General features: G+C 60.5%; 1 protein-coding gene across 1 annotated transcript in view; it reads right to left on the reverse strand.

The window, feature by feature from the left end:
- Positions 1–431: 431 nt before the first annotated feature.
- Positions 432–25,319, reverse strand: part of LOC100672013 (mucin-3B) — a 45,188-nt gene continuing 20,300 nt past the window's right edge. Inside the window, exons 42-46 of the mRNA XM_064288932.1 lie at positions 3,621–25,147; positions 3,413–3,471; positions 2,783–3,114; positions 1,464–1,575; positions 432–911 (exon numbers count right to left, since the gene is read on the reverse strand). Coding sequence (XP_064145002.1) covers positions 734–911; positions 1,464–1,575; positions 2,783–3,114; positions 3,413–3,471; positions 3,621–25,147 — 22,208 coding nt within the window. The 3' untranslated portion in view covers positions 432–733. The remainder of the gene's footprint in view (positions 912–1,463; positions 1,576–2,782; positions 3,115–3,412; positions 3,472–3,620; positions 25,148–25,319) is intronic.

Here is a 25,319-nt window from a genome sequence, read left to right on the forward strand (position 1 = left end):
GGAATGCTCTGGGCAGACTGGGTGCTTGGTGGCCACAGGTGCTGGTCTGCGGGCTGGGAGTGTTGAAGGGGCTTGGGCAAGACCGGAGGCAAGCCCTCATGAAGAAACTTCTCCGCGTGGACATGACTGACTGACTTTATTAGTTGTTTGTTTCTTAGTTTACACAGACAGCCCTTAGAACACAGTGCCTGGCGATGCAGGAGCTCTCCCGAGAAATGCACTCGATGGGCGCAGGCTAGGGCAGGCAGGTGGGTGGTGGGCTGGAAGCCGTTCTGTGGGTGCAGTCTGGGAGGGTGGGGGCTAGGAGCTGCTGCCTTGGCCCCTGCCTTCTTTGATGTTCCCTGGTTGGGGAGCACCTCTCTGGTCTTTGGTGCTTACCTGTGCCTCTTGCCCCCCCACACTCCCTGCCCCCAGCCTCCCCGCTGCCGGCTCTGTGGTCTTCTCGGTTGTCTGCCCACAGAGCTCGGCTGGCTGCGTCTGAAGGTCAGGAGAGTGGACAGATGCAAGCGCCTCAGGTCATCTTCCGCACAGTCCAGCAGAGCCTGTGGTCAGGGCCCCTGATGTGTGCTCTGCTTCCGGCAGGTCTGTGGAGCGCCTCTGGGGTGAGCCATGGCCCAGGGCCATCCGAATGGTCAGGAAAGGGGTTGCAGGCAGGACAAACCAGAGGGTGGCAGGGACAGTTCCTTGGAGTCAGCTGCAGCTCCTGAACCCAGGAGTGCAGAGAGAGGCTCTGCTAGTCCCTGCAGGCCTGGCTGCTACACGCACAACTGCTGAAGACCAGCACGGTGAGCACCAGCTGGTCCCCGGGCGCACTGGGATCTGGGCAGGGCAGCACTAGCTGCTTCTCGTAGGACCTCAACGGGTGGCAGCAGCCGCACTGTATGTCCACTTGCTTGGTGTGGATGTTGAAGCTGCAGAGGGGCCACAGGAGGGGGCATCAGGGCTGGACCAGTGCCCACTTGGTGGAGAGGGAGGGGCCCAATGTAGGATTCAGCCTCTGCTCCCAGGAAGTACCGTCCCTGGGGCTGCTGTGTCCCCGACCAACTCCAGAGGGGGTGGATGCTGAGTGCTGCCTTGACACTCCTGTCTGGTGGGAGAGCAGCCTACCCAACAAGAGCCTCCACTGGGGCACCCGTTTTATTGTAGGCCTCATGGGTGACACGTCTCGACCAGGTGTGTAGCCTGGGGCCTGTGCCCTGCCCTGCACTGTCCTGCCCTGCAAGTTGCTTTCCGCTGGGCGGACCACAGGACACTGAGCACTTGCTGCCCCACAAAGCTGCGTTCCTGCCCAGGAGGGTGCTGCAACCAGGACAGATACTCACCTGGAGGTTGCTGTGGCTGGAATGGGTGGTCACCAGACAAGGGATCCTTCATAGCCTAGGCATTCACCTGGTTGGGGAGGCCACCAGGGCCCAGGCACTCACCTGGCTGGGGAAGCACCCACGGCCAGAGTAAACACTGACCTGGCAGAGGAGGCGCAGCTGCCCTCACAGCGGGTCATTGTCACGTTTGCTGTACACCCCAGGTACGTGATCTCCTTCTCATACTCTCTCACGCTGCAGATCCCTGGGGTCCAAGAGGTGGATGGTCAGATGCCAGCCACAGGGAATAGGTGGGGCTGGGGGAGAGCTGTGAACACAGGTTCTAGCCTGTGGCTCCCGAGACTCTCAGTGTGAAGCGGTGAGCACTGGGATATTTGGGCAGGGGGATGGAACAGATGTGCTGAGGGATGTGAACCGCATGGCGGCAGGCAGGAGGGCAGGATGGAGCAGGTACTGCCAGCAGAACATGGGCACCGTGGTTTCTGTCCTATTTGGGCCTCCAGTGTGTCACCTGCAGTAAGTCACAGACTATTATGGGTTTTCATTTCCTTTCCTGTGGCCCGAGGGAGATTGGACTAGAGAAGCCCTAGTGACTGCCAGCCCTGCTTCTGGGACGCCCAGTGGGGCAGTCATGGACAGCAGCTGGGCACAGTGTCACTGGAGCCGCCCTTGGAGTGGCAGGACTGCAGATGTGGATGTGGGGAGTGAGGCAGGCCTGACAAGTCGAGAGGACAAGCAGCAACAGACTTGGAGGTGGCAAAGTGGCCCCTTTGCAGGCACCTGGGCGCCATCATGGCCAGAATTGTTTGTGTGAGGGTGTACCTAGGAAAGGAGAGAAGAAAGAGAGCTACAAGCAGGTCAGAGAAGGCCTAGAACATGGCACGGCTTGGTGGCAAAGGAAAGGCCAAAGAGAGCTGTGGGGAAGGTGTCACTTGGACAGCTACTCTCACCCAGACAGGTGCTGTCCTTCCTAGATACTCCAAGATAGAATGCTGTCCCCCTCAGGGCACGGCTGTGGACACTGAGGCATGGAGACCTGGAGTAGCATGTGCAGGTGCACACACCGGCCAAGGGTGCAGCAGGGACTTGGGCTGGTCTTTGTGCACCCAGTCTGAGCATGGCCCTAGCTCCAGCCTGCAGGCCTGGGGAAATGGAAGGCTGTAGGGGTACAAAGGAAGGAGCCGTGATGGAAATAGTCATCTTGTGAACACGGCGGGGGGGAGTAGGGAGTGGGGGCACAGTGGAGGGGGGACAGGGTGGAGGGTGCTACAGGGGTCCAGAAGTTCATCACCACGAAGCTGAACCCAGAGAGCAGAAAGGGGCTATAGGGTGAAAATGAACAGAGTACGGTAAGACAGGAGCCAGGCTGACAGCAGGCTATGAAGCTGAGCGTTGTCTGGGAGAGCATGGATGGAGGCAGTGGAGCCCTGCAGAGAGCTGGGGTTAAAGGAAAAACTTACCAGTGGGACTGGAGAGCGATGTCACGACAGAGGAAATGGAAGATCCTTGGGTGGAGAAGGATTCTGGGACAGGGATGGAAGAGCTCCCATGTGCAGTAATGGAGCTGGTCAGGACCAGGGTGGTCAAGAGCCCCGTGGTGCTGGTCTGGTTGGTGGTGAGCATTGTAGCTGGAGAACTTGGAGAGGCTGTCGCTCCCAGAGTGGATGAAACAATCCCAGGTGTGGCAGTGAGTGAGGTGAGAGGGGTGGACAGAGATGTGGACTGGGAGGAGAGGGGAGATGAGGGCACGGCACTGGGAGTGGTGCTGGAGGTGGAGGGACCAATGGCACTGCTGGAGACGGGGACAGAGGAAGTGGGGGAAGACAAGTGCAAGGTGGATGTTGGGGGAAGAGTGGAGGAGTGTGGACTGCTGGTGAAAGGAGGAGATACAGAGGAACTAAGGGAAGTTGTGGAATGTGGGGAATGAGTAAAGGAAGAAGTAGAATTGGATACAACCACCTGACCAGGAGAGGAAGGTGTGTGGTAGGCCGAGCTAGGCTGTTTAGAGTGCTGTGTGGTAGGAACGGCAGACTGTGATGGGTAAGTGGAAACTGAAGCTATCGTGGAGGAAGAAAAAGATGCAGGGATACCTGAAGAAAAGGATGAAGTACTTGTTGCTAAGGTTGAAACAGAAGGTATCGACGAAGCGCTAGGAAAGTGTGTGGAGGAGAAAGGGAGATGCGGCAGAGACACAGAGGTGGTGAAAGGAATTTGGGATACACTTGGTAGGGATGTAAAAGATGAGGAAGGGTGGCTTATGGTTGGTAATGGTGGAAGCAAGGAGGAAGAATGACTAACATGGGGACTAGTTTTGGCAGTGCTTAGGGAGCTGTGGGGAGGGCCGGTGGCACTGGTGGTCTTGGTGAGTGGTGACGTTGACGCTGTGGGCCGTGGGCCTGTGCTAGGGGCAGGCGTGGTAGGCCGAGAGGTGCCAGTGGGCCATGCACTGGAGGGGGAGGAGGTGATGGCTTCAGCGGTTAGGGTGGTGACTCGGTGAGAGGTTAGAGTCACCGAGGAAGTGGCAAATGGCGGGAACCGAGTGGAAACCGTGGTCCTGGGGCCTGAGGGGATTGGAAAGCTGGTGGTGGTCTTGAAAGAGGTTCCCAATGGGGGGCGTGTGCTGTGTGAAGAGGAGGAGGGAGAAAGAGTGGGCGGGGAGAGCGTGGTGAAAGAAGTGTGAGGTTGGCTGTGGGTGGCAGACAAGGAGGTCTCTGGCACCAGAGTCCCAGTTGCTCTGCTGGTGGGTTTGGGGGTGATGGTGGTGTGAGGAGGTGAGGTGGATGAGGCAGGTGCTGTTGATGGCGCAAATGACACCTGGGAAATGGTGGTTTTGACTGTGCTGACGGAGGTGTGGGAGGAGCCGGTGGCACTGGTGGTCTTGGTGAATGGTGAGGTTGAGGGTGTGGACCGTGTGCCTGTGCTGGGGGCAGCCGTGGTAGGCCGAGAGGTGGCAGTGGTCAGTGGGCTGGAGGAGGATTTGATGGCTTCAGTAGTTGGGGTGGTGACTTGGTAAGAGGTTGGAGTCACCGAGGAGGTGGCAACAGGCGGGACGGGAGTGGGAAGCTTGGTCTTGGTGCTTGAGGGGGTTGGAAGCGTGGTGGTGGTTTTGAAGGAGGTTCCCGTTGGGGGACCTGTGCTGCGTGAAGAGGAGGAGGCAGAAACCGTGGGTTGGGAGAGTGTCGTGGAAGTAGTGTGAGGTTGACTATGGGAGAGAGGCGAGGTTGTCTCAGGCACCGGAGTCCCAGTTGCTGTCGTGGTGGGCTTGGGAGTGACGGTGGTGTGAGGAGGTGAGGTGGATGAGGCAGGTGCTGTTGATGGCGGAAGTGACAGTGGGGGACTGGTGGTTTTGGCTGTGCTGATGGAGCTGTGGGAGGAGCCAGTGGCAATGGTGCTCTTGGTGAGTGGTGGCGTTGAGGGTGTGGACCGTGTACCTGTGCTGGGGGCGGCGGTGGTAGGCCGAGAGGTTCCAGTGTGCGGTGGGCTGGAGGGGGTGGAGCTGATGGTTTCAGTAGTTGGTGTGGTGACTGGGTGAGAGGTTGCAGTAACCGAGGAGGTGGCCAAAGGCTGGACCGGGGTGGGAAGCGTGGTCTCGGGGCTTGAGGGGGTTGGAAGCGTGGTGGTGGTCTTGAAGGAGGTTCCCGTTGGGGGACCTGTGCTGCGTGAAGAGGAGGAGGCAGAAACGGTGGGTTGCGAGGGTGTCGTGAAATTAGTGTGAGGTCGACTATGGGAGACAGGCGAGGTGGTCTCAGGCACCGGAGTCCCAGTTGCTCTGCTGGTGGGCTTGGTGGTGATGGTGGTGCGAGGAGGTGAGGTGGATGAGGGAGGCGCTGTGGAGGGCGGAAGTGACAGTGGGGGATTGGTGGTTTTGGCTGTACTGATGGAGCTGTGGGCAGAGCCGGTGGCAGTGGTGGTCTTGGTGAATGGTGAGGTTGAGGGTGTGGACTGTGTGCCTGTGCTGGGGGCAGCCGTGGTAGGCCGAGAGGTGGCAGTGGTCAGTGGGCTGGAGGAGGATTTGATGGCTGCAGGAGTTAGGGTGGTGACTTGTTGCGAGGTTGGAGTCACCGAGGAGGTGGCAACAGGCGGGACCGGAGTGGGAAGCGTGGTCTTGGGGCTTGAGGGGATTGGAAGCGTGGTGGTGGTCTTGAAGGAGGTTCCCGTTGGGGGACCTGTGCTGCGTGAAGAGAAGGAGGCAGAAACCGTTGGTTGGGAGAGTGTCGTGAAAGTAGTGTGAGGCTGACTATGGGAGACAGGCAAGGTGGTCTCAGGCACCGGAGTCCCAGTTGCTCTGCTGGTGGGCTTGGTGGTGATGGTGGTGCGAGGAGGTGAGGTGGATGAGGGAGGCGCTGTAGAGGGCGGAAGTGACAGTGGGGGACTGGTGGTTTTGGCTGTACTGATGGAGCTGTGGGCAGAGCCGGTGGCAGTGGTGGTCTTGGTGAATGGTGAGGTTGAGGGTGTGGACTGTGTGCCTGTGCTGGGGGCAGCCGTGGTAGGCCGAGAGGTGGCAGTGGTCAGTGGGCTGGAGGAGGATTTGATGGCTGCAGGAGTTAGGGTGGTGACTTGTTGCGAGGTTGGAGTCACCGAGGAGGTGGCAACAGGCGGGACCGGAGTGGTAAGCTTGGTCTTGGTGCTTGAGGGGATTGGAAGCGTGGTGGTGGTTTTGAAGGAGGTTCCCGTTGGGGGACCTGTGCTGCGTGAAGAGGAGGAGGCAGAAACCGTGGGTTGGGAGAGTGTCGTGGAAGTAGTGTGAGGTTGACTATGGGAGAGAGGCGAGGTGGTCTCAGGCACCGGAGTCCCAGTTGCTGTCGTGGTGGGCTTGGGAGTGACGGTGGTGTGAGGAGGTGAGGTGGATGAGGCAGGTGCTGTTGATGGCGGAAGTGACAGTGGGGGACTGGTGGTTTTGGCTGTGCTGATGGAGCTGTGGGAGGAGCCAGTGGCAATGGTGGTCTTGGTGAGTGGTGGCGTTGAGGGTGTGGACCGTGTACCTGTGCTGGGGGCGGCCGTGGTAGGCCGAGAGGTTCCAGTGTGCGGTGGGCTGGAGGGGGTGGAGCTGATGGTTTCAGTAGTTGGTGTGGTGACTGGGTGAGAGGTTGCAGTAACCGAGGATGTGGCCAAAGGCTGGACCGGGGTGGGAAGCGTGGTCTCGGGGCTTGAGGGGGTTGGAAGCGTGGTGGTGGTCTTGAAGGAGGTTCCCGTTGGGGGACCTGTGCTGCGTGAAGAGGAGGAGGCAGAAACCGTTGGTTGGGAGGGTGTCGTGAAATTAGTGTGAGGTTGAATATGGGAGACAGGCGAGGTGGTCTCAGGCACCGGAGTCCCAGTTGCTCTGCTGGTGGGCTTGGGGGTGACGGTGGTGTGAGGAGGTGAGGTGGATGAAGGAGGCGCTGTGGAGGGCGGAAGTGACAGTGGGGGACTGGTGGTTTTGGCTGTACTGATGGAGCTGTGGGCAGAGCCGGTGGAAGTGGTGGTCTTGGTGAATGGTGAGGTTGAGGGTGTGGACTGTGTGCCTGTGCTGGGGGCAGCCGTGGTAGGCCGAGAGGTGGCAGTGGTCAGTGGGCTGGAGGAGGATTTGATGGCTGCAGGAGTTAGGGTGGTGACTTGTTGCGAGGTTGGAGTCACCGAGGAGGTGGCAACAGGCGGGACCGGAGTGGGAAGCTTGGTCTTGGTGCTTGAGGGGGTTGGAAGCGTGGTGGTGGTTTTGAAGGAGGTTCCCGTTGGGGGACCTGTGCTGCGTGAAGAGGAGGAGGCAGAAACCGTGGGTTGGGAGAGTGTCGTGGAAGTAGTGTGAGGTTGACTATGGGAGAGAGGCGAGGTGGTCTCAGGCACCGGAGTCCCAGTTGCTGTCGTGGTGGGCTTGGGAGTGACGGTGGTGTGAGGAGGTGAGGTGGATGAGGCAGGTGCTGTTGATGGCGGAAGTGACAGTGGGGGACTGGTGGTTTTGGCTGTGCTGATGGAGCTGTGGGAGGAGCCAGTGGCAGTGGTGGTCTTGGTGAGTGGTGGCGTTGAGGGTGTGGACCGTGTACCTGTGCTGGGGGCGGCCGTGGTAGGCCGAGAGGTTCCAGTGTGCGGTGGGCTGGAGGGGGTGGAGCTGATGGTTTCAGTAGTTGGTGTGGTGACTGGGTGAGAGGTTGCAGTAACCGAGGAGGTGGCCAAAGGCTGGACCGGGGTGGGAAGCGTGGTCTCGGGGCTTGAGGGGGTTGGAAGCGTGGTGGTGGTCTTGAAGGAGGTTCCCGTTGGGGGACCTGTGCTGCGTGAAGAGGAGGAGGCAGAAACGGTGGGTTGCGAGGGTGTCGTGAAATTAGTGTGAGGTCGACTATGGGAGACAGGCGAGGTGGTCTCAGGCACCGGAGTCCCAGTTGCTCTGCTGGTGGGCTTGGTGGTGATGGTGGTGCGAGGAGGTGAGGTGGATGAGGGAGGCGCTGTAGAGGGCGGAAGTGACAGTGGGGGACTGGTAGTTTTGGCTGTACTGATGGAGCTGTGGGCAGAGCCGGTGGCAGTGGTGGTCTTGGTGAATGGTGAGGTTGAGGGTGTGGACTGTGTGCCTGTGCTGGGGGCAGCCGTGGTAGGCCGAGAGGTGGCAGTGGTCAGTGGGCTGGAGGAGGATTTGATGGCTGCAGGAGTTAGGGTGGTGACTTGTTGCGAGGTTGGAGTCACCGAGGAGGTGGCAACAGGCGGGACCGGAGTGGGAAGCTTGGTCTTGGTGCTTGAGGGGGTTGGAAGCGTGGTGGTGGTTTTGAAGGAGGTTCCCGTTGGGGGACCTGTGCTGCGTGAAGAGGAGGAGGCAGAAACCGTGGGTTGGGAGAGTGTCGTGGAAGTAGTGTGAGGTTGACTATGGGAGAGAGGCGAGGTTGTCTCAGGCACCGGAGTCCCAGTTGCTGTCGTGGTGGGCTTGGGAGTGACGGTGGTGTGAGGAGGTGAGGTGGATGAGGCAGGTGCTGTTGATGGCGGAAGTGACAGTGGGGGACTGGTGGTTTTGGCTGTGCTGATGGAGCTGTGGGAGGAGCCAGTGGCAATGGTGGTCTTGGTGAGTGGTGGCGTTGAGGGTGTGGACCGTGTACCTGTGCTGGGGCCGGCGGTGGTAGGCCGAGAGGTTCCAGTGTGCGGTGGGCTGGAGGGGGTGGAGCTGATGGTTTCAGTAGTTGGTGTGGTGACTGGGTGAGAGGTTGCAGTAACCGAGGAGGTGGCCAAAGGCTGGACCGGGGTGGGAAGCGTGGTCTCGGGGCTTGAGGGGGTTGGAAGCGTGGTGGTGGTCTTGAAAGAGATTCCCGTTGGGGGACCTGTGCTGCGTGAAGAGGAGGAGGCAGAAACGGTGGGTTGCGAGGGTGTCGTGAAATTAGTGTGAGGTCGACTATGGGAGACAGGCGAGGTGGTCTCAGGCACCGGAGTCCCAGTTGCTCTGCTGGTGGGCTTGGTGGTGATGGTGGTGCGAGGCGGTGAGGTGGATGAGGGAGGCGCTGTAGAGGGCGGAAGTGACAGTGGGGGACTGGTAGTTTTGGCTGTACTGATGGAGCTGTGGGCAGAGCCGGTGGCAGTGGTGGTCTTGGTGAATGGTGAGGTTGAGGGTGTGGACTGTGTGCCTGTGCTGGGGGCAGCCGTGGTAGGCCGAGAGGTGGCAGTGGTCAGTGGGCTGGAGGAGGATTTGATGGCTGCAGGAGTTAGGGTGGTGACTTGTTGCGAGGTTGGAGTCACCGAGGAGGTGGCAACAGGCGGGACCGGAGTGGGAAGCGTGGTCTTGGGGCTTGAGGGGATTGGAAGCGTGGTGGTGGTCTTGAAGGAGGTTCCCGTTGGGGGACCTGTGCTGCGTGAAGAGGAGGAGGCAGAAACCGTTGGTTGGGAGAGTGTCGTGAAAGTAGTGTGAGGTTGACTATGGGAGACAGGCAAGGTGGTCTCAGGCACCGGAGTCCCAGTTGCTCTGCTGGTGGGCTTGGGGGTGATGGTGGTGCGAGGAGGTGAGGTGGATGAGGGAGGCGCTGTAGAGGGCGGAAGTGACAGTGGGGGACTGGTGGTTTTGGCTGTACTGATGGAGCTGTGGGCAGAGCCGGTGGCAGTGGTGGTCTTGGTGAATGGTGAGGTTGAGGGTGTGGACTGTGTGCCTGTGCTGGGGGCAGCCGTGGTAGGCCGAGAGGTGGCAGTGGTCAGTGGGCTGGAGGAGGATTTGATGGCTGCAGGAGTTAGGGTGGTGACTTGTTGCGAGGTTGGAGTCACCGAGGAGGTGGCAACAGGCGGGACCGGAGTGGGAAGCGTGGTCTTGGTGCTTGAGGGGGTTGGAAGCGTGGTGGTGGTTTTGAAGGAGGTTCCCGTTGGAGGACCTGTGCTGCGTGAAGAGGAGGAGGCAGAAACCGTGGGTTGGGAGAGTGTCGTGGAAGTAGTGTGAGGTTGACTATGGGAGAGAGGCGAGGTGGTCTCAGGCACCGGAGTCCCAGTTGCTGTCGTGGTGGGCTTGGGAGTGACGGTGGTGTGAGGAGGTGAGGTGGATGAGGCAGGTGCTGTTGATGGCGGAAGTGACAGTGGGGGACTGGTGGTTTTGGCTGTGCTAATGGAGCTGTGGGAGGAGCCAGTGGCAATGGTGGTCTTGGTGAGTGGTGGCGTTGAGGGTGTGGACCGTGTACCTGTGCTGGGGCCGGCCGTGGTAGGCCGAGAGGTTCCAGTGTGCCGTGGGCTGGAGGGGGTGGAGCTGATGGTTTCAGTAGTTGGTGTGGTGACTGGGTGAGAGGTTGCAGTAACCGAGGAGGTGGCCAAAGGCTGGACCGGGGTGGGAAGCGTGGTCTCGGGGCTTGAGGGGGTTGGAAGCGTGGTGGTGGTCTTGAAGGAGGTTCCCGTTGGGGGACCTGTGCTGCGTGAAGAGGAGGAGGCAGAAACGGTGGGTTGCGAGGGTGTCGTGAAATTAGTGTGAGGTCGACTATGGGAGACAGGCGAGGTGGTCTCAGGCACCGGAGTCCCAGTTGCTCTGCTGGTGGGCTTGGTGGTGATGGTGGTGCGAGGAGGTGAGGTGGATGAGGGAGGCGCTGTAGAGGGCGGAAGTGACAGTGGGGGACTGGTAGTTTTGGCTGTACTGATGGAGCTGTGGGCAGAGCCGGTGGCAGTGGTGGTCTTGGTGAATGGTGAGGTTGAGGGTGTGGACTGTGTGCCTGTGCTGGGGGCAGCCGTGGTAGGCCGAGAGGTGGCAGTGGTCAGTGGGCTGGAGGAGGATTTGATGGCTGCAGGAGTTAGGGTGGTGACTTGTTGCGAGGTTGGAGTCACCGAGGAGGTGGCAACAGGCGGGACCGGAGTGGGAAGCGTGGTCTTGGGGCTTGAGGGGATTGGAAGCGTGGTGGTGGTCTTGAAGGAGGTTCCCGTTGGGGGACCTGTGCTGCGTGAAGAGGAGGAGGCAGAAACCGTTGGTTGGGAGAGTGTCGTGAAAGTAGTGTGAGGTTGACTATGGGAGACAGGCAAGGTGGTCTCAGGCACCGGAGTCCCAGTTGCTCTGCTGGTGGGCTTGGGGGTGATGGTGGTGCGAGGAGGTGAGGTGGATGAGGGAGGCGCTGTAGAGGGCGGAAGTGACAGTGGGGGACTGGTGGTTTTGGCTGTACTGATGGAGCTGTGGGCAGAGCCGGTGGCAGTGGTGGTCTTGGTGAATGGTGAGGTTGAGGGTGTGGACCGTGTGCCTGTGCTGGGGGCAGCCGTGGTAGGCCGAGAGGTGGCAGTGGTCAGTGGGCTGGAGGAGGATTTGATGGCTGCAGGAGTTAGGGTGGTGACTTGTTGCGAGGTTGGAGTCACCGAGGAGGTGGCAACAGGCGGGACCGGAGTGGGAAGCTTGGTCTTGGTGCTTGAGGGGGTTGGAAGCGTGGTGGTGGTTTTGAAGGAGGTTCCCGTTGGGGGACCTGTGCTGCGTGAAGAGGAGGAGGCAGAAACCGTGGGTTGGGAGAGTGTCGTGGAAGTAGTGTGAGGTTGACTATGGGAGAGAGGCGAGGTTGTCTCAGGCACCGGAGTCCCAGTTGCTGTCGTGGTGGGCTTGGGAGTGACGGTGGTGTGAGGAGGTGAGGTGGATGAGGCAGGTGCTGTTGATGGCGGAAGTGACAGTGGGGGACTGGTGGTTTTGGCTGTGCTGATAGAGCTGTGGGAGGAGCCAGTGGCAATGGTGGTCTTGGTGAGTGGTGGCGTTGAGGGTGTGGACCGTGTACCTGTGCTGGGGGCGGCCGTGGTAGGCCGAGAGGTTCCAGTGTGCGGTGGGCTGGAGGGGGTGGAGCTGATGGTTTCAGTAGTTGGTGTGGTGACTGGGTGAGAGGTTGCAGTAACCGAGGAGGTGGCCAAAGGCTGGACCGGGGTGGGAAGCGTGGTCTCGGGGCTTGAGGGGGTTGGAAGCGTGGTGGTGGTCTTGAAGGAGGTTCCCGTTGGGGGACCTGTGCTGCGTGAAGAGGAGGAGGCAGAAACGGTGGGTTGCGAGGGTGTCGTGAAATTAGTGTGAGGTCGACTATGGGAGACAGGCGAGGTGGTCTCAGGCACCGGAGTCCCCGTTGCTCTGCTGGTGGGCTTGGGGGTGATGGTGGTGCGAGGAGGTGAGGTGGATGAGGGAGGCGCTGTAGAGGGCGGAAGTGACAGTGGGGGACTGGTGGTTTTGGCTGTACTGATGGAGCTGTGGGCAGAGCCGGTGGCAGTGGTGGTCTTGGTGAATGGTGAGGTTGAGGGTGTGGACCGTGTGCCTGTGCTGGGGGCAGCCGTGGTAGGCCGAGAGGTGGCAGTGGTCAGTGGGCTGGAGGAGGATTTGATGGCTGCAGGAGTTAGAGTGGTGACTTGTTGCGAGGTTGGAGTCACCGAGGAGGTGGCAACAGGCGGGACCGGAGTGGGAAGCTTGGTCTTGGTGCTTGAGGGGGTTGGAAGCGTGGTGGTGGTTTTGAAGGAGGTTCCCGTTGGGGGACCTGTGCTGCGTGAAGAGGAGGAGGCAGAAACCGTGGGTTGGGAGAGTGTCGTGGAAGTAGTGTGAGGTTGACTATGGGAGAGAGGCGAGGTTGTCTCAGGCACCGGAGTCCCAGTTGCTGTCGTGGTGGGCTTGGGAGTGACGGTGGTGTGAGGAGGTGAGGTGGATGAGGCAGGTGCTGTTGATGGCGGAAGTGACAGTGGGGGACTGGTGGTTTTGGCTGTGCTGATAGAGCTGTGGGAGGAGCCAGTGGCAATGGTGGTCTTGGTGAGTGGTGGCGTTGAGGGTGTGGACCGTGTACCTGTGCTGGGGGCGGCCGTGGTAGGCCGAGAGGTTCCAGTGTGCGGTGGGCTGGAGGGGGTGGAGCTGATGGTTTCAGTAGTTGGTGTGGTGACTGGGTGAGAGGTTGCAGTAACCGAGGAGGTGGCCAAAGGCTGGACCGGGGTGGGAAGCGTGGTCTCGGGGCTTGAGGGGGTTGGAAGCGTGGTGGTGGTCTTGAAGGAGGTTCCCGTTGGGGGACCTGTGCTGCGTGAAGAGGAGGAGGCAGAAACGGTGGGTTGCGAGGGTGTCGTGAAATTAGTGTGAGGTCGACTATGGGAGACAGGCGAGGTGGTCTCAGGCACCGGAGTCCCCGTTGCTCTGCTGGTGGGCTTGGTGGTGATGGTGGTGCGAGGAGGTGAGGTGGATGAGGGAGGCGCTGTAGAGGGCGGAAGTGACAGTGGGGGACTGGTAGTTTTGGCTGTACTGATGGAGCTGTGGGCAGAGCCGGTGGCAGTGGTGGTCTTGGTGAATGGTGAGGTTGAGGGTGTGGACTGTGTGCCTGTGCTGGGGGCAGCCGTGGTAGGCCGAGAAGTGGCAGTGGTCAGTGGGCTGGAGGAGGATTTGATGGCTGCAGGAGTTAGAGTGGTGACTTGTTGCGAGGTTGGAGTCACCGAGGAGGTGGCAACAGGCGGGACCGGAGTGGGAAGCGTGGTCTTGGGGCTTGAGGGGATTGGAAGCGTGGTGGTGGTCTTGAAGGAGGTTCCCGTTGGGTTACCTGTGCTGCGTGAAGAGGAGGAGGCAGAAACCGTTGGTTGGGAGAGTGTCGTGAAAGTAGTGTGAGGTTGAATATGGGAGACAGGCAAGGTGGTCTCAGGCACCGGAGTCCCAGTTGCTCTGCTGGTGGGTTTGGGGGTGATGGTGGTGTGAGGAGGTGAGGTGGATGAGGCAGGTGCTGTTGATGGCGCAAATGACACCGGGGACATGGTGGTTTTGACTGTGCTGACGGAGGTTTGGGAGGAGCCGGTGGCACTGGTGGTCTTGGAGAATGGTGAGGTTGAGGGTGTGGACCGTGTGCCTGTGCTGGGGGCGGCCGTGGTAGGCCGAGAGGTGGCAGTGGTCAGTGGGCTGGAGGAGGATTTGATGGCTGCAGGAGTTAGGGTGGTGACTTGTTGCGAGGTTGGAGTCACCGAGGAGGTGGCAACAGGCGGGACCGGAGTGGGAAGCTTGGTCTTGGTGCTTGAGGGGGTTGGAAGCGTGGTGGTGGTTTTGAAGGAGGTTCCCGTTGGGGGACCTGTGCTGCGTGAAGAGGAGGAGGCAGAAACCGTGGGTTGGGAGAGTGTCGTGGAAGTAGTGTGAGGTTGACTATGGGAGAGAGGCGAGGTTGTCTCAGGCACCGGAGTCCCAGTTGCTGTCGTGGTGGGCTTGGGAGTGACGGTGGTGTGAGGAGGTGAGGTGGATGAGGCAGGTGCTGTTGATGGCGGAAGTGACAGTGGGGGACTGGTGGTTTTGGCTGTGCTGATGGAGCTGTGGGAGGAGCCAGTGGCAATGGTGGTCTTGCTGAGTGGTGGCGTTGAGGGTGTGGACCGTGTACCTGTGCTGGGGGCGGCCGTGGTAGGCCGAGTGGTTCCAGTGTGCGGTGGGCTGGAGGGGGTGGAGCTGATGGTTTCAGCAGTCGGTGTGGTGACTGGGTGAGAGGTTGCAGTAACCGAGGAGGTGGCCAAAGACTGGACCGGGGTTGGAAGCGTGGTCTCGGGACTTGAGGGGGTTGGAAGCGTGGTGGTGGTCTTGAAGGAGGTTCCCGTTGGGGGACCTGTGCTGCGTGAAGAGGAGGAGGCAGAAACGGTGGGTTGCGAGAGTGTCGTGAAATTAGTGTGAGGTCGACTATGGGAGACAGGCGAGGTGTTCTCAGGCACCGTAGTCCCAGTTGCTCTGCTGGTGGGCTTGGTGGTGATGGTGGTGCGAGGAGGTGAGGTGGATGAGGGAGGCGCTGTAGAGGGCGGAAGTGACAGTGGGGGACTGGTGGTTTTGGCTGTACTGATGGAGCTGTGGGCAGAGCCGGTGGCAGTGGTGGTCTTGGTGAATGGTGAGGTTGAGGGTGTGGACCGTGTGCCTGTGCTGGGGGCAGCCGTGGTAGGCCGAGAGGTGGCAGTGGTCAGTGGGCTGGAGGAGGATTTGATGGCTGCAGGAGTTAGGGTGGTGACTTGTTGCGAGGTTGGAGTCACCGAGGAGGTGGCAACAGGCGGGACCGGAGTGGGAAGCTTGGTCTTGGTGCTTGAGGGGGTTGGAAGCGTGGTGGTGGTTTTGAAGGAGGTTCCCGTTGGGGGACCTGTGCTGCGTGAAGAGGAGGAGGCAGAAACCGTGGGTTGGGAGAGTGTCGTGAAAGTAGTGTGAGGTTGACTATGGGAGAGAGGCGAGGTTGTCTCAGGCACCGGAGTCCCAGTTGCTGTCGTGGTGGGCTTGGGAGTGACGGTGGTGTGAGGAGGTGAGGTGGATGAGGCAGGTGCTGTTGATGGCGGAAGTGACAGTGGGGGACTGGTGGTTTTGGCTGTGCTGATAGAGCTGTGGGAGGAGCCAGTGGCAATGGTGGTCTTGGTGAGTGGTGGCGTTGAGGGTGTGGACCGTGTACCTGTGCTGGGGGCGGCCGTGGTAGGCCGAGAGGTTCCAGTGTGCGGTGGGCTGGAGGGGGTGGAGCTGATGGTTTCAGTAGTTGGTGTGGTGACTGGGTGAGAGGTTGCAGTAACCGAGGAGGTGGCCAAAGGCTGGACCGGGGTGGGAAGCGTGGTCTCGGGGCTTGAGGGGGTTGGAAGCGTGGTGGTGGTCTTGAAGGAGGTTCCCGTTGGGGGACCTGTGCTGCGTGAAGAGGAGGAGGCAGAAACGGTGGGTTGCGAGGGTGTCGTGAAATTAGTGTGAGGTCGACTATGGGAGACAGGCGAGGTGGTCTCAGGCACCGGAGTCCCCGTTGCTCTGCTGGTGGGCTTGGTGGTGATGGTGGTGCGAGGAGGTGAGGTGGATGAGGGAGGCGCTGTAGAGGGCGGAAGTGACAGTGGGGGACTGGTAGTTTTGGCTGTACTGATGGAGCTGTGGGCAGAGCCGGTGGCAGTGGTGGTCTTGGTGAATGGTGAGGTTGAGGGTGTGGACTGTGTGCCTGTGCTGGGGGCAGCCGTGGTAGGCCGAGAAGTGGCAGTGGTCAGTGGGCTGGAGGAGGATTTGATGGCTGCAGGAGTTAGAGTGGTGACTTGTTGCGAGGTTGGAGTCACCGAGGAGGTGGCAACAGGCGGGACCGGAGTGGGAAGCGTGGTCTTGGGGCTTGAGGGGATTGGAAGCGTGGTGGTGGTCTTGAAGGAGGTTCCCGTTGGGTTACCTGTGCTGCGTGAAGAGGAGGAGGCAGAAACCGTTGGTTGGGAGAGTGTCGTGAAAGTAGTGTGAGGTTGAATATGGGAGACAGGCAAGGTGGTCTCAGGCACCGGAGTCCCAGTTGCTCTGCTGGTGGGTTTGGGGGTGATGGTGGTGTGAGGAGGTGAGGTGGATGAGGCAGGTGCTGTTGATGGCGCAAATGACACCGGGGACATGGTGGTTTTGACTGTGCTGACGGAGGTTTGGGAGGAGCCGGTGGCACTGGTGGTCTTGGAGAATGGTGAGGTTGAGGGTGTGGACCGTGTGCCTGTGCTGGGGGCGGCCGTGGTAGGCCGAGAGGTGGCAGTGGTCAGTGGGCTGGAGGAGGATTTGATGGCTGCAGGAGTTAGGGTGGTGACTTGTTGCGAGGTTGGAGTCACCGAGGAGGTGGCAACAGGCGGGACCGGAGTGGGAAGCTTGGTCTTGGTGCTTGAGGGGGTTGGAAGCGTGGTGGTGGTTTTGAAGGAGGTTCCCGTTGGGGGACCTGTGCTGCGTGAAGAGGAGGAGGCAGAAACCGTGGGTTGGGAGAGTGTCGTGGAAGTAGTGTGAGGTTGACTATGGGAGAGAGGCGAGGTTGTCTCAGGCACCGGAGTCCCAGTTGCTGTCGTGGTGGGCTTGGGAGTGACGGTGGTGTGAGGAGGTGAGGTGGATGAGGCAGGTGCTGTTGATGGCGGAAGTGACAGTGGGGGACTGGTGGTTTTGGCTGTGCTGATGGAGCTGTGGGAGGAGCCAGTGGCAATGGTGGTCTTGCTGAGTGGTGGCGTTGAGGGTGTGGACCGTGTACCTGTGCTGGGGGCGGCCGTGGTAGGCCGAGTGGTTCCAGTGTGCGGTGGGCTGGAGGGGGTGGAGCTGATGGTTTCAGCAGTCGGTGTGGTGACTGGGTGAGAGGTTGCAGTAACCGAGGAGGTGGCCAAAGACTGGACCGGGGTTGGAAGCGTGGTCTCGGGGCTTGAGGGGGTTGGAAGCGTGGTGGTGGTCTTGAAGGAGGTTCCCGTTGGGGGACCTGTGCTGCGTGAAGAGGAGGAGGCAGAAACGGTGGGTTGCGAGAGTGTCGTGAAATTAGTGTGAGGTCGACTATGGGAGACAGGCGAGGTGTTCTCAGGCACCGTAGTCCCAGTTGCTCTGCTGGTGGGCTTGGTGGTGATGGTGGTGCGAGGAGGTGAGGTGGATGAGGGAGGCGCTGTAGAGGGCGGAAGTGACAGTGGGGGACTGGTGGTTTTGGCTGTACTGATGGAGCTGTGGGCAGAGCCGGTGGCAGTGGTGGTCTTGGTGAATGGTGAGGTTGAGGGTGTGGACCGTGTGCCTGTGCTGGGGGCAGCCGTGGTAGGCCGAGAGGTGGCAGTGGTCAGTGGGCTGGAGGAGGATTTGATGGCTGCAGGAGTTAGGGTGGTGACTTGTTGCGAGGTTGGAGTCACCGAGGAGGTGGCAACAGGCGGGACCGGAGTGGGAAGCGTGGTCTCGGGGCTTGAGGGGATTGGAAGCGTGGTGGTGGTCTTTAAGGAAGTTCCCGTTGGGGGACCTGTGCTGCGTGAAGAGGAGGAGGCAGAAACCGTGGGTTGGGAGAGTGTCGTGAAAGTAGTGTGAGGTCGACTATGGGAGACAGGCGAGGTTGTCTCAGGCACCGGAGTCCCACTTGCTCTGCTGGTGGGCTTGGTGGTGATGGTGGTGCGAGGAGGTGAGGTGGATGAGGGAGACGCTGTAGAGGGCGGAAGTGACAGTGGGGGACTGGTGGTTTTGGCTGTGCTGACGGAGGTGTGGGAGGAGCCGGTGGCACTGGTGGTCTTGGTGAATGGTGAGGTTGAGGGTGTGGACTGTGTGCCTGTGCTCGGTGCGGCCGTGGTAGGCCGAGAGGTGGCAGTGGTCAGTGGGCTGGAGGAGGATTTGATGGCTTCAGTAGTTGGGGTGGTGACTTGGTAAGAGGTTGGAGTCACCGAGGAGGTGGCAACAGGCGAGACCGGAGTGGGAAGCTTGTTCTTTGTGCTTGAGGGGGTTGGAAGCGTGGTGGTGGTTTTGAAGGAGGTTCCCGTTGGGGGACCTGTGCTGCGTGAAGAGGAGGAGGCAGAAACCGTGGGTTGGGATAGTGTCGTGGAAGTAGTGTGAGGTTGACTATGGGAGAGAGGCGAGGTTGTCTCAGGCACCGGAGTCCCAGTTGCTGTCGTGGTGGGCTTGGGAGTGACGGTGGTGTGAGGAGGTGAGGTGGATGAGGCAGGTGCTGTTGATGGCGGAAGTGACAGTGGGGGACTGGTGGTTTTGGCTGTGCTGATGGAGCTGTGGGAGGAGCCAGTGGCAATGGTGGTCTTGGTGAGTGGTGGCGTTGAGGGTGTGGACCGTGTACCTGTGCTGGGGGCGGCCGTGGTAGTCCGAGAGGTTCCAGTGTGCGGTGGGCTGGAGGGGGAGGAGCTGATGGTTTCAGTAGTTGGTGTGGTGCCTGGGTGAGAGGTTGCAGTAACCAAGGAGGTGGCCAAAGGCTGGACCGGGGTGGGAAGCGTGGTCTCGGGGCTTGAGGGGGTTGGAAGCGTGGTGGTGGTCTTGAAGGAGGTTCCCGTTGGGGGACCTGTGCTGCGTGAAGAGGAGGAGGCAGAAACGGTGGGTTGCGAGGGTGTCGTGAAATTAGTGTGAGGTCGACTATGGGAGACAGGCGAGGTGGTCTCAGGCACCGGAGTCCCAGTTGCTCTGCTGGTGGGCTTGGTGGTGATGGTGGTGTGAGGAGGTGAGGTGGATGAGGGAGGCGCTGTAGAGGGCGGAAGTGACAGTGGGGGACTGGTAGTTTTGGCTGTACTGATGGAGCTGTGGGCAGAGCCGGTGGCAGTGGTGGTCTTGGTGAATGGTGAGGTTGAGGGTGTGGACTGTGTGCCTGTGCTGGGGGCAGCCGTGGTAGGCCGAGAGGTGGCAGTGGTCAGTGGGCTGGAGGAGGATTTGATGGCTGCAGGAGTTAGGGTGGTGACTTGTTGCGAGGTTGGAGTCACCGAGGAGGTGGCAACAGGCGGGACCGGAGTGGGAAGCGTGGTCTTGGGGCTTGAGGGGATTGGAAGCGTGGTGGTGGTCTTTAAGGAAGTTCCCGTTGGGGGACCTGTGCTGCGTGAAGAGGAGGAGGCAGAAACCGTGGGTTGGGAGAGTGTCGTGAAAGTAGTGTGAGGTTGACTATGGGAGACAGGCGAGGTGGTCTCAGGCACCGGAGTCCCAGTTGCTCTGCTGGTGGGCTTGGGGGTGATGGTGGTGTGAGGAGGTGAGGTGGATGAGGCAGGTGCTGTTGATGGCGCAAATGGCACCTGGGAAATGGTGGTTTTGACTGTGCTGACGGAGGTGTGGGAGGAGCCGGTGGCACTGGTGGTCTTGGTGAATGGTGAGGTTGAGGGTGTGGACCGTGTGCCTGTGCTGGGGGCGGCCGTGGTAGGCCGAGAGGTGTCAGTGGTCAGTGGGCTGGAGGAGGATTTGATGGCTTCAGTAGTTGGGGTGGTGACTTGTTGCGAGGTTGGAGTCACCGAGGAGGTGGCAACAGGCGGGACGGGAGTGGGAAGCTTGGTCTTGGTGCTTGAGGGGGTTGGAAGCGTGGTGGTGGTTTTGAAGGAGGTTCCCGTTGGGGGACCTGTGCTGCGTGAAGAGGAGGAGACAGAAACCGTGGGTTGGGAGAGTGTTGTGAAAGTAGTGTGAGGTTGACTATGGGAGAGAGGCGAGGTTGTCTCAGGCACCGGAGTCCCAGTTGCTGTCGTGGTGGGCTTGGGAGTGACGGTGGTGTGAGGAGGTGAGGTGGATGAGGCAGGTGCTGTTGATGGCGGAAGTGACAGTGGGGGACTGGTGGTTTTGGCTGTGCTGATGGAGCTGTGGGAGGAGCCAGTGGCAATGGTGGTCTTGGTGAGTGGTGGCGTTGAGGGTGTGGACCGTGTACCTGTGCTGGGGGCGGCCGTGGTAGTCCGAGAGGTTCCAGTGTGCGGTGGGCTGGAGGGGGAGGAGCTGATGGTTTCAGTAGTTGGTGTGGTGCCTGGGTGAGAGGTTGCAGTAACCGAGGAGGTGGCCAAAGGCTGGACCGGGGTGGGAAGCGTGGTCTCGGGGCTTGAGGGGGTTGGAAGCGTGGTGGTGGTCTTGAAGGAGGTTCCCGTTGGGGGACCTGTGCTGCGTGAAGAGGAGGAGGCAGAAACGGTGGGTTGCGAGGGTGTCGTGAAATTAGTGTGAGGTCGACTATGGGAGACAGGCGAGGTGGTCTCAGGCACTGGAGTCCCAGTTGCTCTGCTGGTGGGCTTGGTGGTGATGGTGGTGTGAGGAGGTGAGGTGGATGAGGGAGGCGCTGTAGAGGGCGGAAGTGACAGTGGGGGACTGGTAGTTTTGGCTGTACTGATGGAGCTGTGGGCAGAGCCGGTGGCAGTGGTGGTCTTGGTGAATGGTGAGGTTGAGGGTGTGGACTGTGTGCCTGTGCTGGGGGCAGCCGTGGTAGGCCGAGAGGTGGCAGTGGTCAGTGGGCTGGAGGAGGATTTGATGGCTGCAGGAGTTAGGGTGGTGACTTGTTGCGAGGTTGGAGTCACCGAGGAGGTGGCAACAGGCGGGACCGGAGTGGGAAGCGTGGTCTTGCGGCTTGAGGGGATTGGAAGCGTGGTGGTGGTCTTTAAGGAAGTTCCCGTTGGGGGACCTGTGCTGCGTGAAGAGGAGGAGGCAGAAACCGTGGGTTGGGAGAGTGTCGTGAAAGTAGTGTGAGGTTGACTATGGGAGACAGGCGAGGTGGTCTCAGGCACCGGAGTCCCAGTTGCTCTGCTGGTGGGCTTGGGGGTGATGGTGGTGTGAGGAGGTGAGGTGGATGAGGCAGGTGCTGTTGATGGCGCAAATGGCACCTGGGAAATGGTGGTTTTGACTGTGCTGACGGAGGTGTGGGAGGAGCCGGTGGCACTGGTGGTCTTGGTGAATGGTGAGGTTGAGGGTGTGGACCGTGTGCCTGTGCTGGGGGCGGCCGTGGTAGGCCGAGAGGTGGCAGTGGTCAGTGGGCTGGAGGAGGATTTGATGGCTTCAGTAGTTGGGGTGGTGACTTGTTGCGAGGTTGGAGTCACCGAGGAGGTGGCAACAGGCGGGACCGGAGTGGGAAGCTTGGTCTTGGTGCTTGAGGGGGTTGGAAGCGTGGTGGTGGTTTTGAAGGAGGTTCCCGTTGGGGGACCTGTGCTGCGTGAAGAGGAGGAGACAGAAACCGTGGGTTTGGAGAGTGTTGTGAAAGTAGTGTGAGGTTGACTATGGGAGAGAGGCGAGGTTGTCTCAGGCACCGGAGTCCCAGTTGCTGTCGTGGTGGGCTTGGGAGTGACGGTGGTGTGAGGAGGTGAGGTGGATGAGGCAGGTGCTGTTGATGGCGGAAGTGACAGTGGGGGACTGGTGGTTTTGGCTGTGCTGATGGAGCTGTGGGAGGAGCCAGTGGCAATGGTGGTTTTGGTGAGTGGTGGCGTTGAGTGTGTGGACCGTGTACCTGTGCTGGGGGCGGCCGTGGTAGGCCGAGAGGTTCCAGTGTGCGGTGGGCTGGAGGGGGAGGAGCTGATGGTTTCAGTAGTTGGTGTGGTGCCTGGGTGAGAGGTTGCAGTAACCGAGGAGGTGGCCAAAGGCTGGACCGGGGTGGGAAGCGTGGTCTCGGGGCTTGAGGGGGTTGGAAGCGTGGTGGTGGTCTTGAAGGAGGTTCCCGTTGGGGGACCTGTGCTGCGTGAAGAGGAGGAGGCAGAAACGGTGGGTTGCGAGGGTGTCGTGAAATTAGTGTGAGGTCGACTATGGGAGACAGGCGAGGTGGTCTCAGGCACCGGAGTCCCAGTTGCTCTGCTGGTGGGCTTGGTGGTGATGGTGGTGTGAGGAGGTGAGGTGGATGAAGGAGGCGCTGTGGAGGGCGGAAGTGACAGTGGGGGACTGGTGGTTTTGGCTGTACTGATGGAGCTGTGGGCAGAGCCGGTGGCAGTGGTGGTCTTGGTGAATGGTGAGGTTGAGGGTGTGGACTGTGTGCCTGTGCTGGGGGCAGCCGTGGTAGGCCGAGAGGTGGCAGTGGTCAGTGGGCTGGAGGAGGATTTGATGGCTGCAGGAGTTAGGGTGGTGACTTGTTGCGAGGTTGGAGTCACCGAGGAGGTGGCAACAGGCGGGACCGGAGTGGGAAGCGTGGTCTTGGGGCTTGAGGGGATTGGAAGCGTGGTGGTGGTCTTGAAGGAGGTTCCCGTTGGGGGACCTGTGCTGCGTGAAGAGGAGGAGGCAGAAACCGTTGGTTCGGAGAATGTCGTGAAAGTAGTGTGAGGTTGACTATGGGAGACAGGCGAGGTGGTCTCATGCACCGGAGTCCCAGTTGCTGTCATGGTGGGCTTGGGAGTGACGGTGGTGTGAGGAGGTGAGGTGGATGAGGCAGGTGCTGTTGATGGCGGAAGTGACAGTGGGGGACTGGTGGTTTTGGCTGTGCTGATGGAGCTGTGGGAGGAGCCAGTGGCAATGGTGGTTTTGGTGAGTGGTGACGTTGAGGGTGTGGACCGTGTACCTGTGCTGGGGGCGGCCGTGGTAGGCCGAGAGGTTCCAGTGTGCGGTGGGCTGGAGGGGGAGGAGCTGATGGTTTCAGTAGTTGGTGTGGTGACTGGGTGAGAGGTTGCAGTAACCGAGGAGGTGGCCAAAGGCTGGACCGGGGTGGGAAGCGTGGTCTCGGGGCTTGAGGGGGTTGAAAGCGTGGTGGTGGTCTTGAAGGAGGTTCCCGTTGGGGGACCTGTGCTGCGTGAAGAGGAGGAGGCATAAACCGTGGGTTGCGAGGGTGTCGTGAAATTAGTGTGAGGTCGACTATGGGAGACAGGCGAGGTGGTCTCAGGAACCGGAGTCCCAGTTGCTCTGCTGGTGGGCTTGGGGGTGATGGTGGTGTGAGGAGGTGAGGTGGATGAGGGAGGCGCTGTGGAGGGCGGAAGTGACAGTGGGGGACTGGTGGTTTTGGCTGTACTGATGGAGCTGTGGGCAGAGCCGGTGGCAGTGGTGGTCTTGGTGAGTGGTGATGTTGAGGGTGTGGACTGTGTGCCTGTGCTGGGGGCAGCCGTGGTAGGCCGAGAAGTGGCAGTGGTCAGTGGGCTGGAGGAAGATTTGATGGCTGCAGGAGTTAGGGTGGTGACTTGTTGCGAGGTTGGAGTCACCGAGGAGGTGGCAACAGGCGGGACCGGAGTGGGAACTGTGGTGATGGAGCTTGAGGGGATTGGAAGCGTGGTGGTGGTCTTGAAGGAGGTTCCCTTTGGGGGACCTGTGCTGCGTGAAGAGGAGGAGGCAGAAACCGTGGTTTGGGAGAGTGTCGTGAAAGTAGTGTGAGGTTGACTATGGGAGACAGGCGAGGTGGTCTCAGGCACCGGAGTCCCAGTTGCTCTGTTGTTGGGCTTGGGGGTGATGGTGGTGTGAGGAGGTGAGGTGGATGAGGCAGGTGCTGTTGATGGCGCAAATGACACCGGGGAAATGGTGGTTTCGACTGTGCTGACTGAGGTGTGGGAGGAGCCGGTGGCACTGGTGGTCTTGGTGAATGGTGCGGTTGAGGGTGTGGACCGTGTGCCTGTGCTGGGGGCGGCCGTGGTAGGCCGAGAGGTGGCAGTGGTCAGTGGGCTGGAGGAGGATTTGATGGCTTCAGCAGTTGGGGTGGTGACTTGGTGAGAGGTTGGAGTCACCGAGGAGGTGTCAACAGGTGGGACCGGAGTGGGAAGCTTGGTCTTGGTGCTTGAGGGGGTTGGAAGCGTGGTGGTGGTTTTGAAGGAGGTTCCCGTTGGGGGACCTGTGCTGCGTGAAGAGGAGGAGGCAGAAACCGTGGGTTGGGAGAGTGTCGTGAAAGTAGTGTGAGGTTGACTATGGGAGACAGGCGAGGTGGTCTCAGGCACCGGAGTCCCAGTTGCTGTCGTGGTGGGCTTGGGAGTGACGGTGGTGTGAGGAGGTGAGGTGGATGAGGCAGGTGCTGTTGATGGCGGAAGTGACAGTGGGGGACTGGTGGTTTTGGCTGTGCTGATGGAGCTGTGGGAGGAGCCAGTGGCAATGGTGGTCTTGGTGAGTGGTGGCGTTGAGGGTGTGGACCGTGTACCTGTGCTGGGGGCGGCCGTGGTAGGCGGAGAGGTTCCAGTGTGCGTTGGGCTGGCGTGGGAGGAGCTGATGGTTTCAGTAGTTGGTGTGGTGACTGGGTGAGAGGTTGCAGTAACCGAGGAGGTGGCAAAAGGCTGGACCGGGGTTGGAAGCGTGGTCTCGGGGCTTGAGGGGGTTGGAAGCGTGGCGGTGGTCTTGAAGGAGGTTCCCGTTGGGTGACCTGTGCTGCGTGAAGAGGAGGATGCAGAAACAGTCGGTTGGGAGAGTGTCGTGAAAGTAGTGTGAGGTCGACTATGGGAGACAGGCGAGGTGGTCTCAGGCACCGGAGTCCCCGTTGCTGTCGTGGTGGGCTTGGGAGTGACGGTGGTGTGAGGAGGTGAGGTGGATGAGGCAGGTGCTGTTGATGGCGGAAGTGACAGTGGGGGACTGGTGGTTTTGGCTGTGCTGATGGAGCTGTGGGAAGGGCCAGGGGCACTGGTGATCTTGGTGAGTGGTGGCGTTGAGGGTGTGGTTCGTGTGCCTGTGCTGGGGGTGGCAGTGGTAGGCCCAGAGGTCCCAGTGGGCGGCGGGCTGGAGGGGGAGGACATGATGGCTTCAGAGGTTGGTGTGGTGACTCGGTGAGAGGTTGGAGTCACTGAAGAGGTGGCAAGTGGCGGGACCTGAGTGGGAAGGGTCCTCTTGGTGCGTGAGAGGGTCAGAAAGCTGCTAGTGGTCTTGAAGGAGGTACTCGTTGGGAGACCTGTGCTGCGTGAAGAGGAGGTGGCAAAAACCGTTGGTTGGGAGATCGTGGTGAAGGGAGTGTTAGGTCGGCTGTGGGTGGAAGGCGAGGTGGTCTTGGGCACCGGAGTCCCATTTGCTGTAGTGGTGGGTTTTGGGGTGATGGTGTGAGTAGGTAAGGTGGTTTGGGGAGTCAGTGTTGCGCGCGGGGTTGACACCGGGGGACTCTTAGTTTTGGCTGTGCTGATGGAGCCGTGGGGAGGGACGGTGGCCCTGGTGGCCTGGGTGAGTGGTGGCGTTGAGGGTGTGGGCCGTGTGCCTGTGCCTGGGGCGGTGGTGGTCGATAGAGAGGTCCCCGTGGGCGGTGGGCTGGAGAGGGAGGACGTCGTGGCTTCAGCGGCTGGCGTGGTGACTCTGTGAGAGGTTGGCGTCACCGAGGAGGTGGCCAATGGCGGGATCCGAGTCGGAGGCGTGATCTCTGGGGATCGTGTGCGCGTTTGTCGCCCCGTTGTGGTGCCCGTGGCGGCCGTGGAGGTGGAGGCCGCTGTGGGAGAAAGCAGCGGTGTTACTCTTGTCTGCCGTCTCCTCGGGCCACCACTTCCCAGGTCGCTTCTGTTAGTTCTTTCCTCTGAGTTTGCCAATATCCCTCTTTCTGTTCCTGCTTCTGAAGCAGCTCGTTAGCAGCACATCACACCTCATTGTGAAGTGATCCTCTG

Source organism: Loxodonta africana, chromosome 7 (genome assembly GCF_030014295.1).
Source record: "Loxodonta africana isolate mLoxAfr1 chromosome 7, mLoxAfr1.hap2, whole genome shotgun sequence".
Lineage (NCBI taxonomy): Eukaryota > Metazoa > Chordata > Mammalia > Proboscidea > Elephantidae > Loxodonta > Loxodonta africana.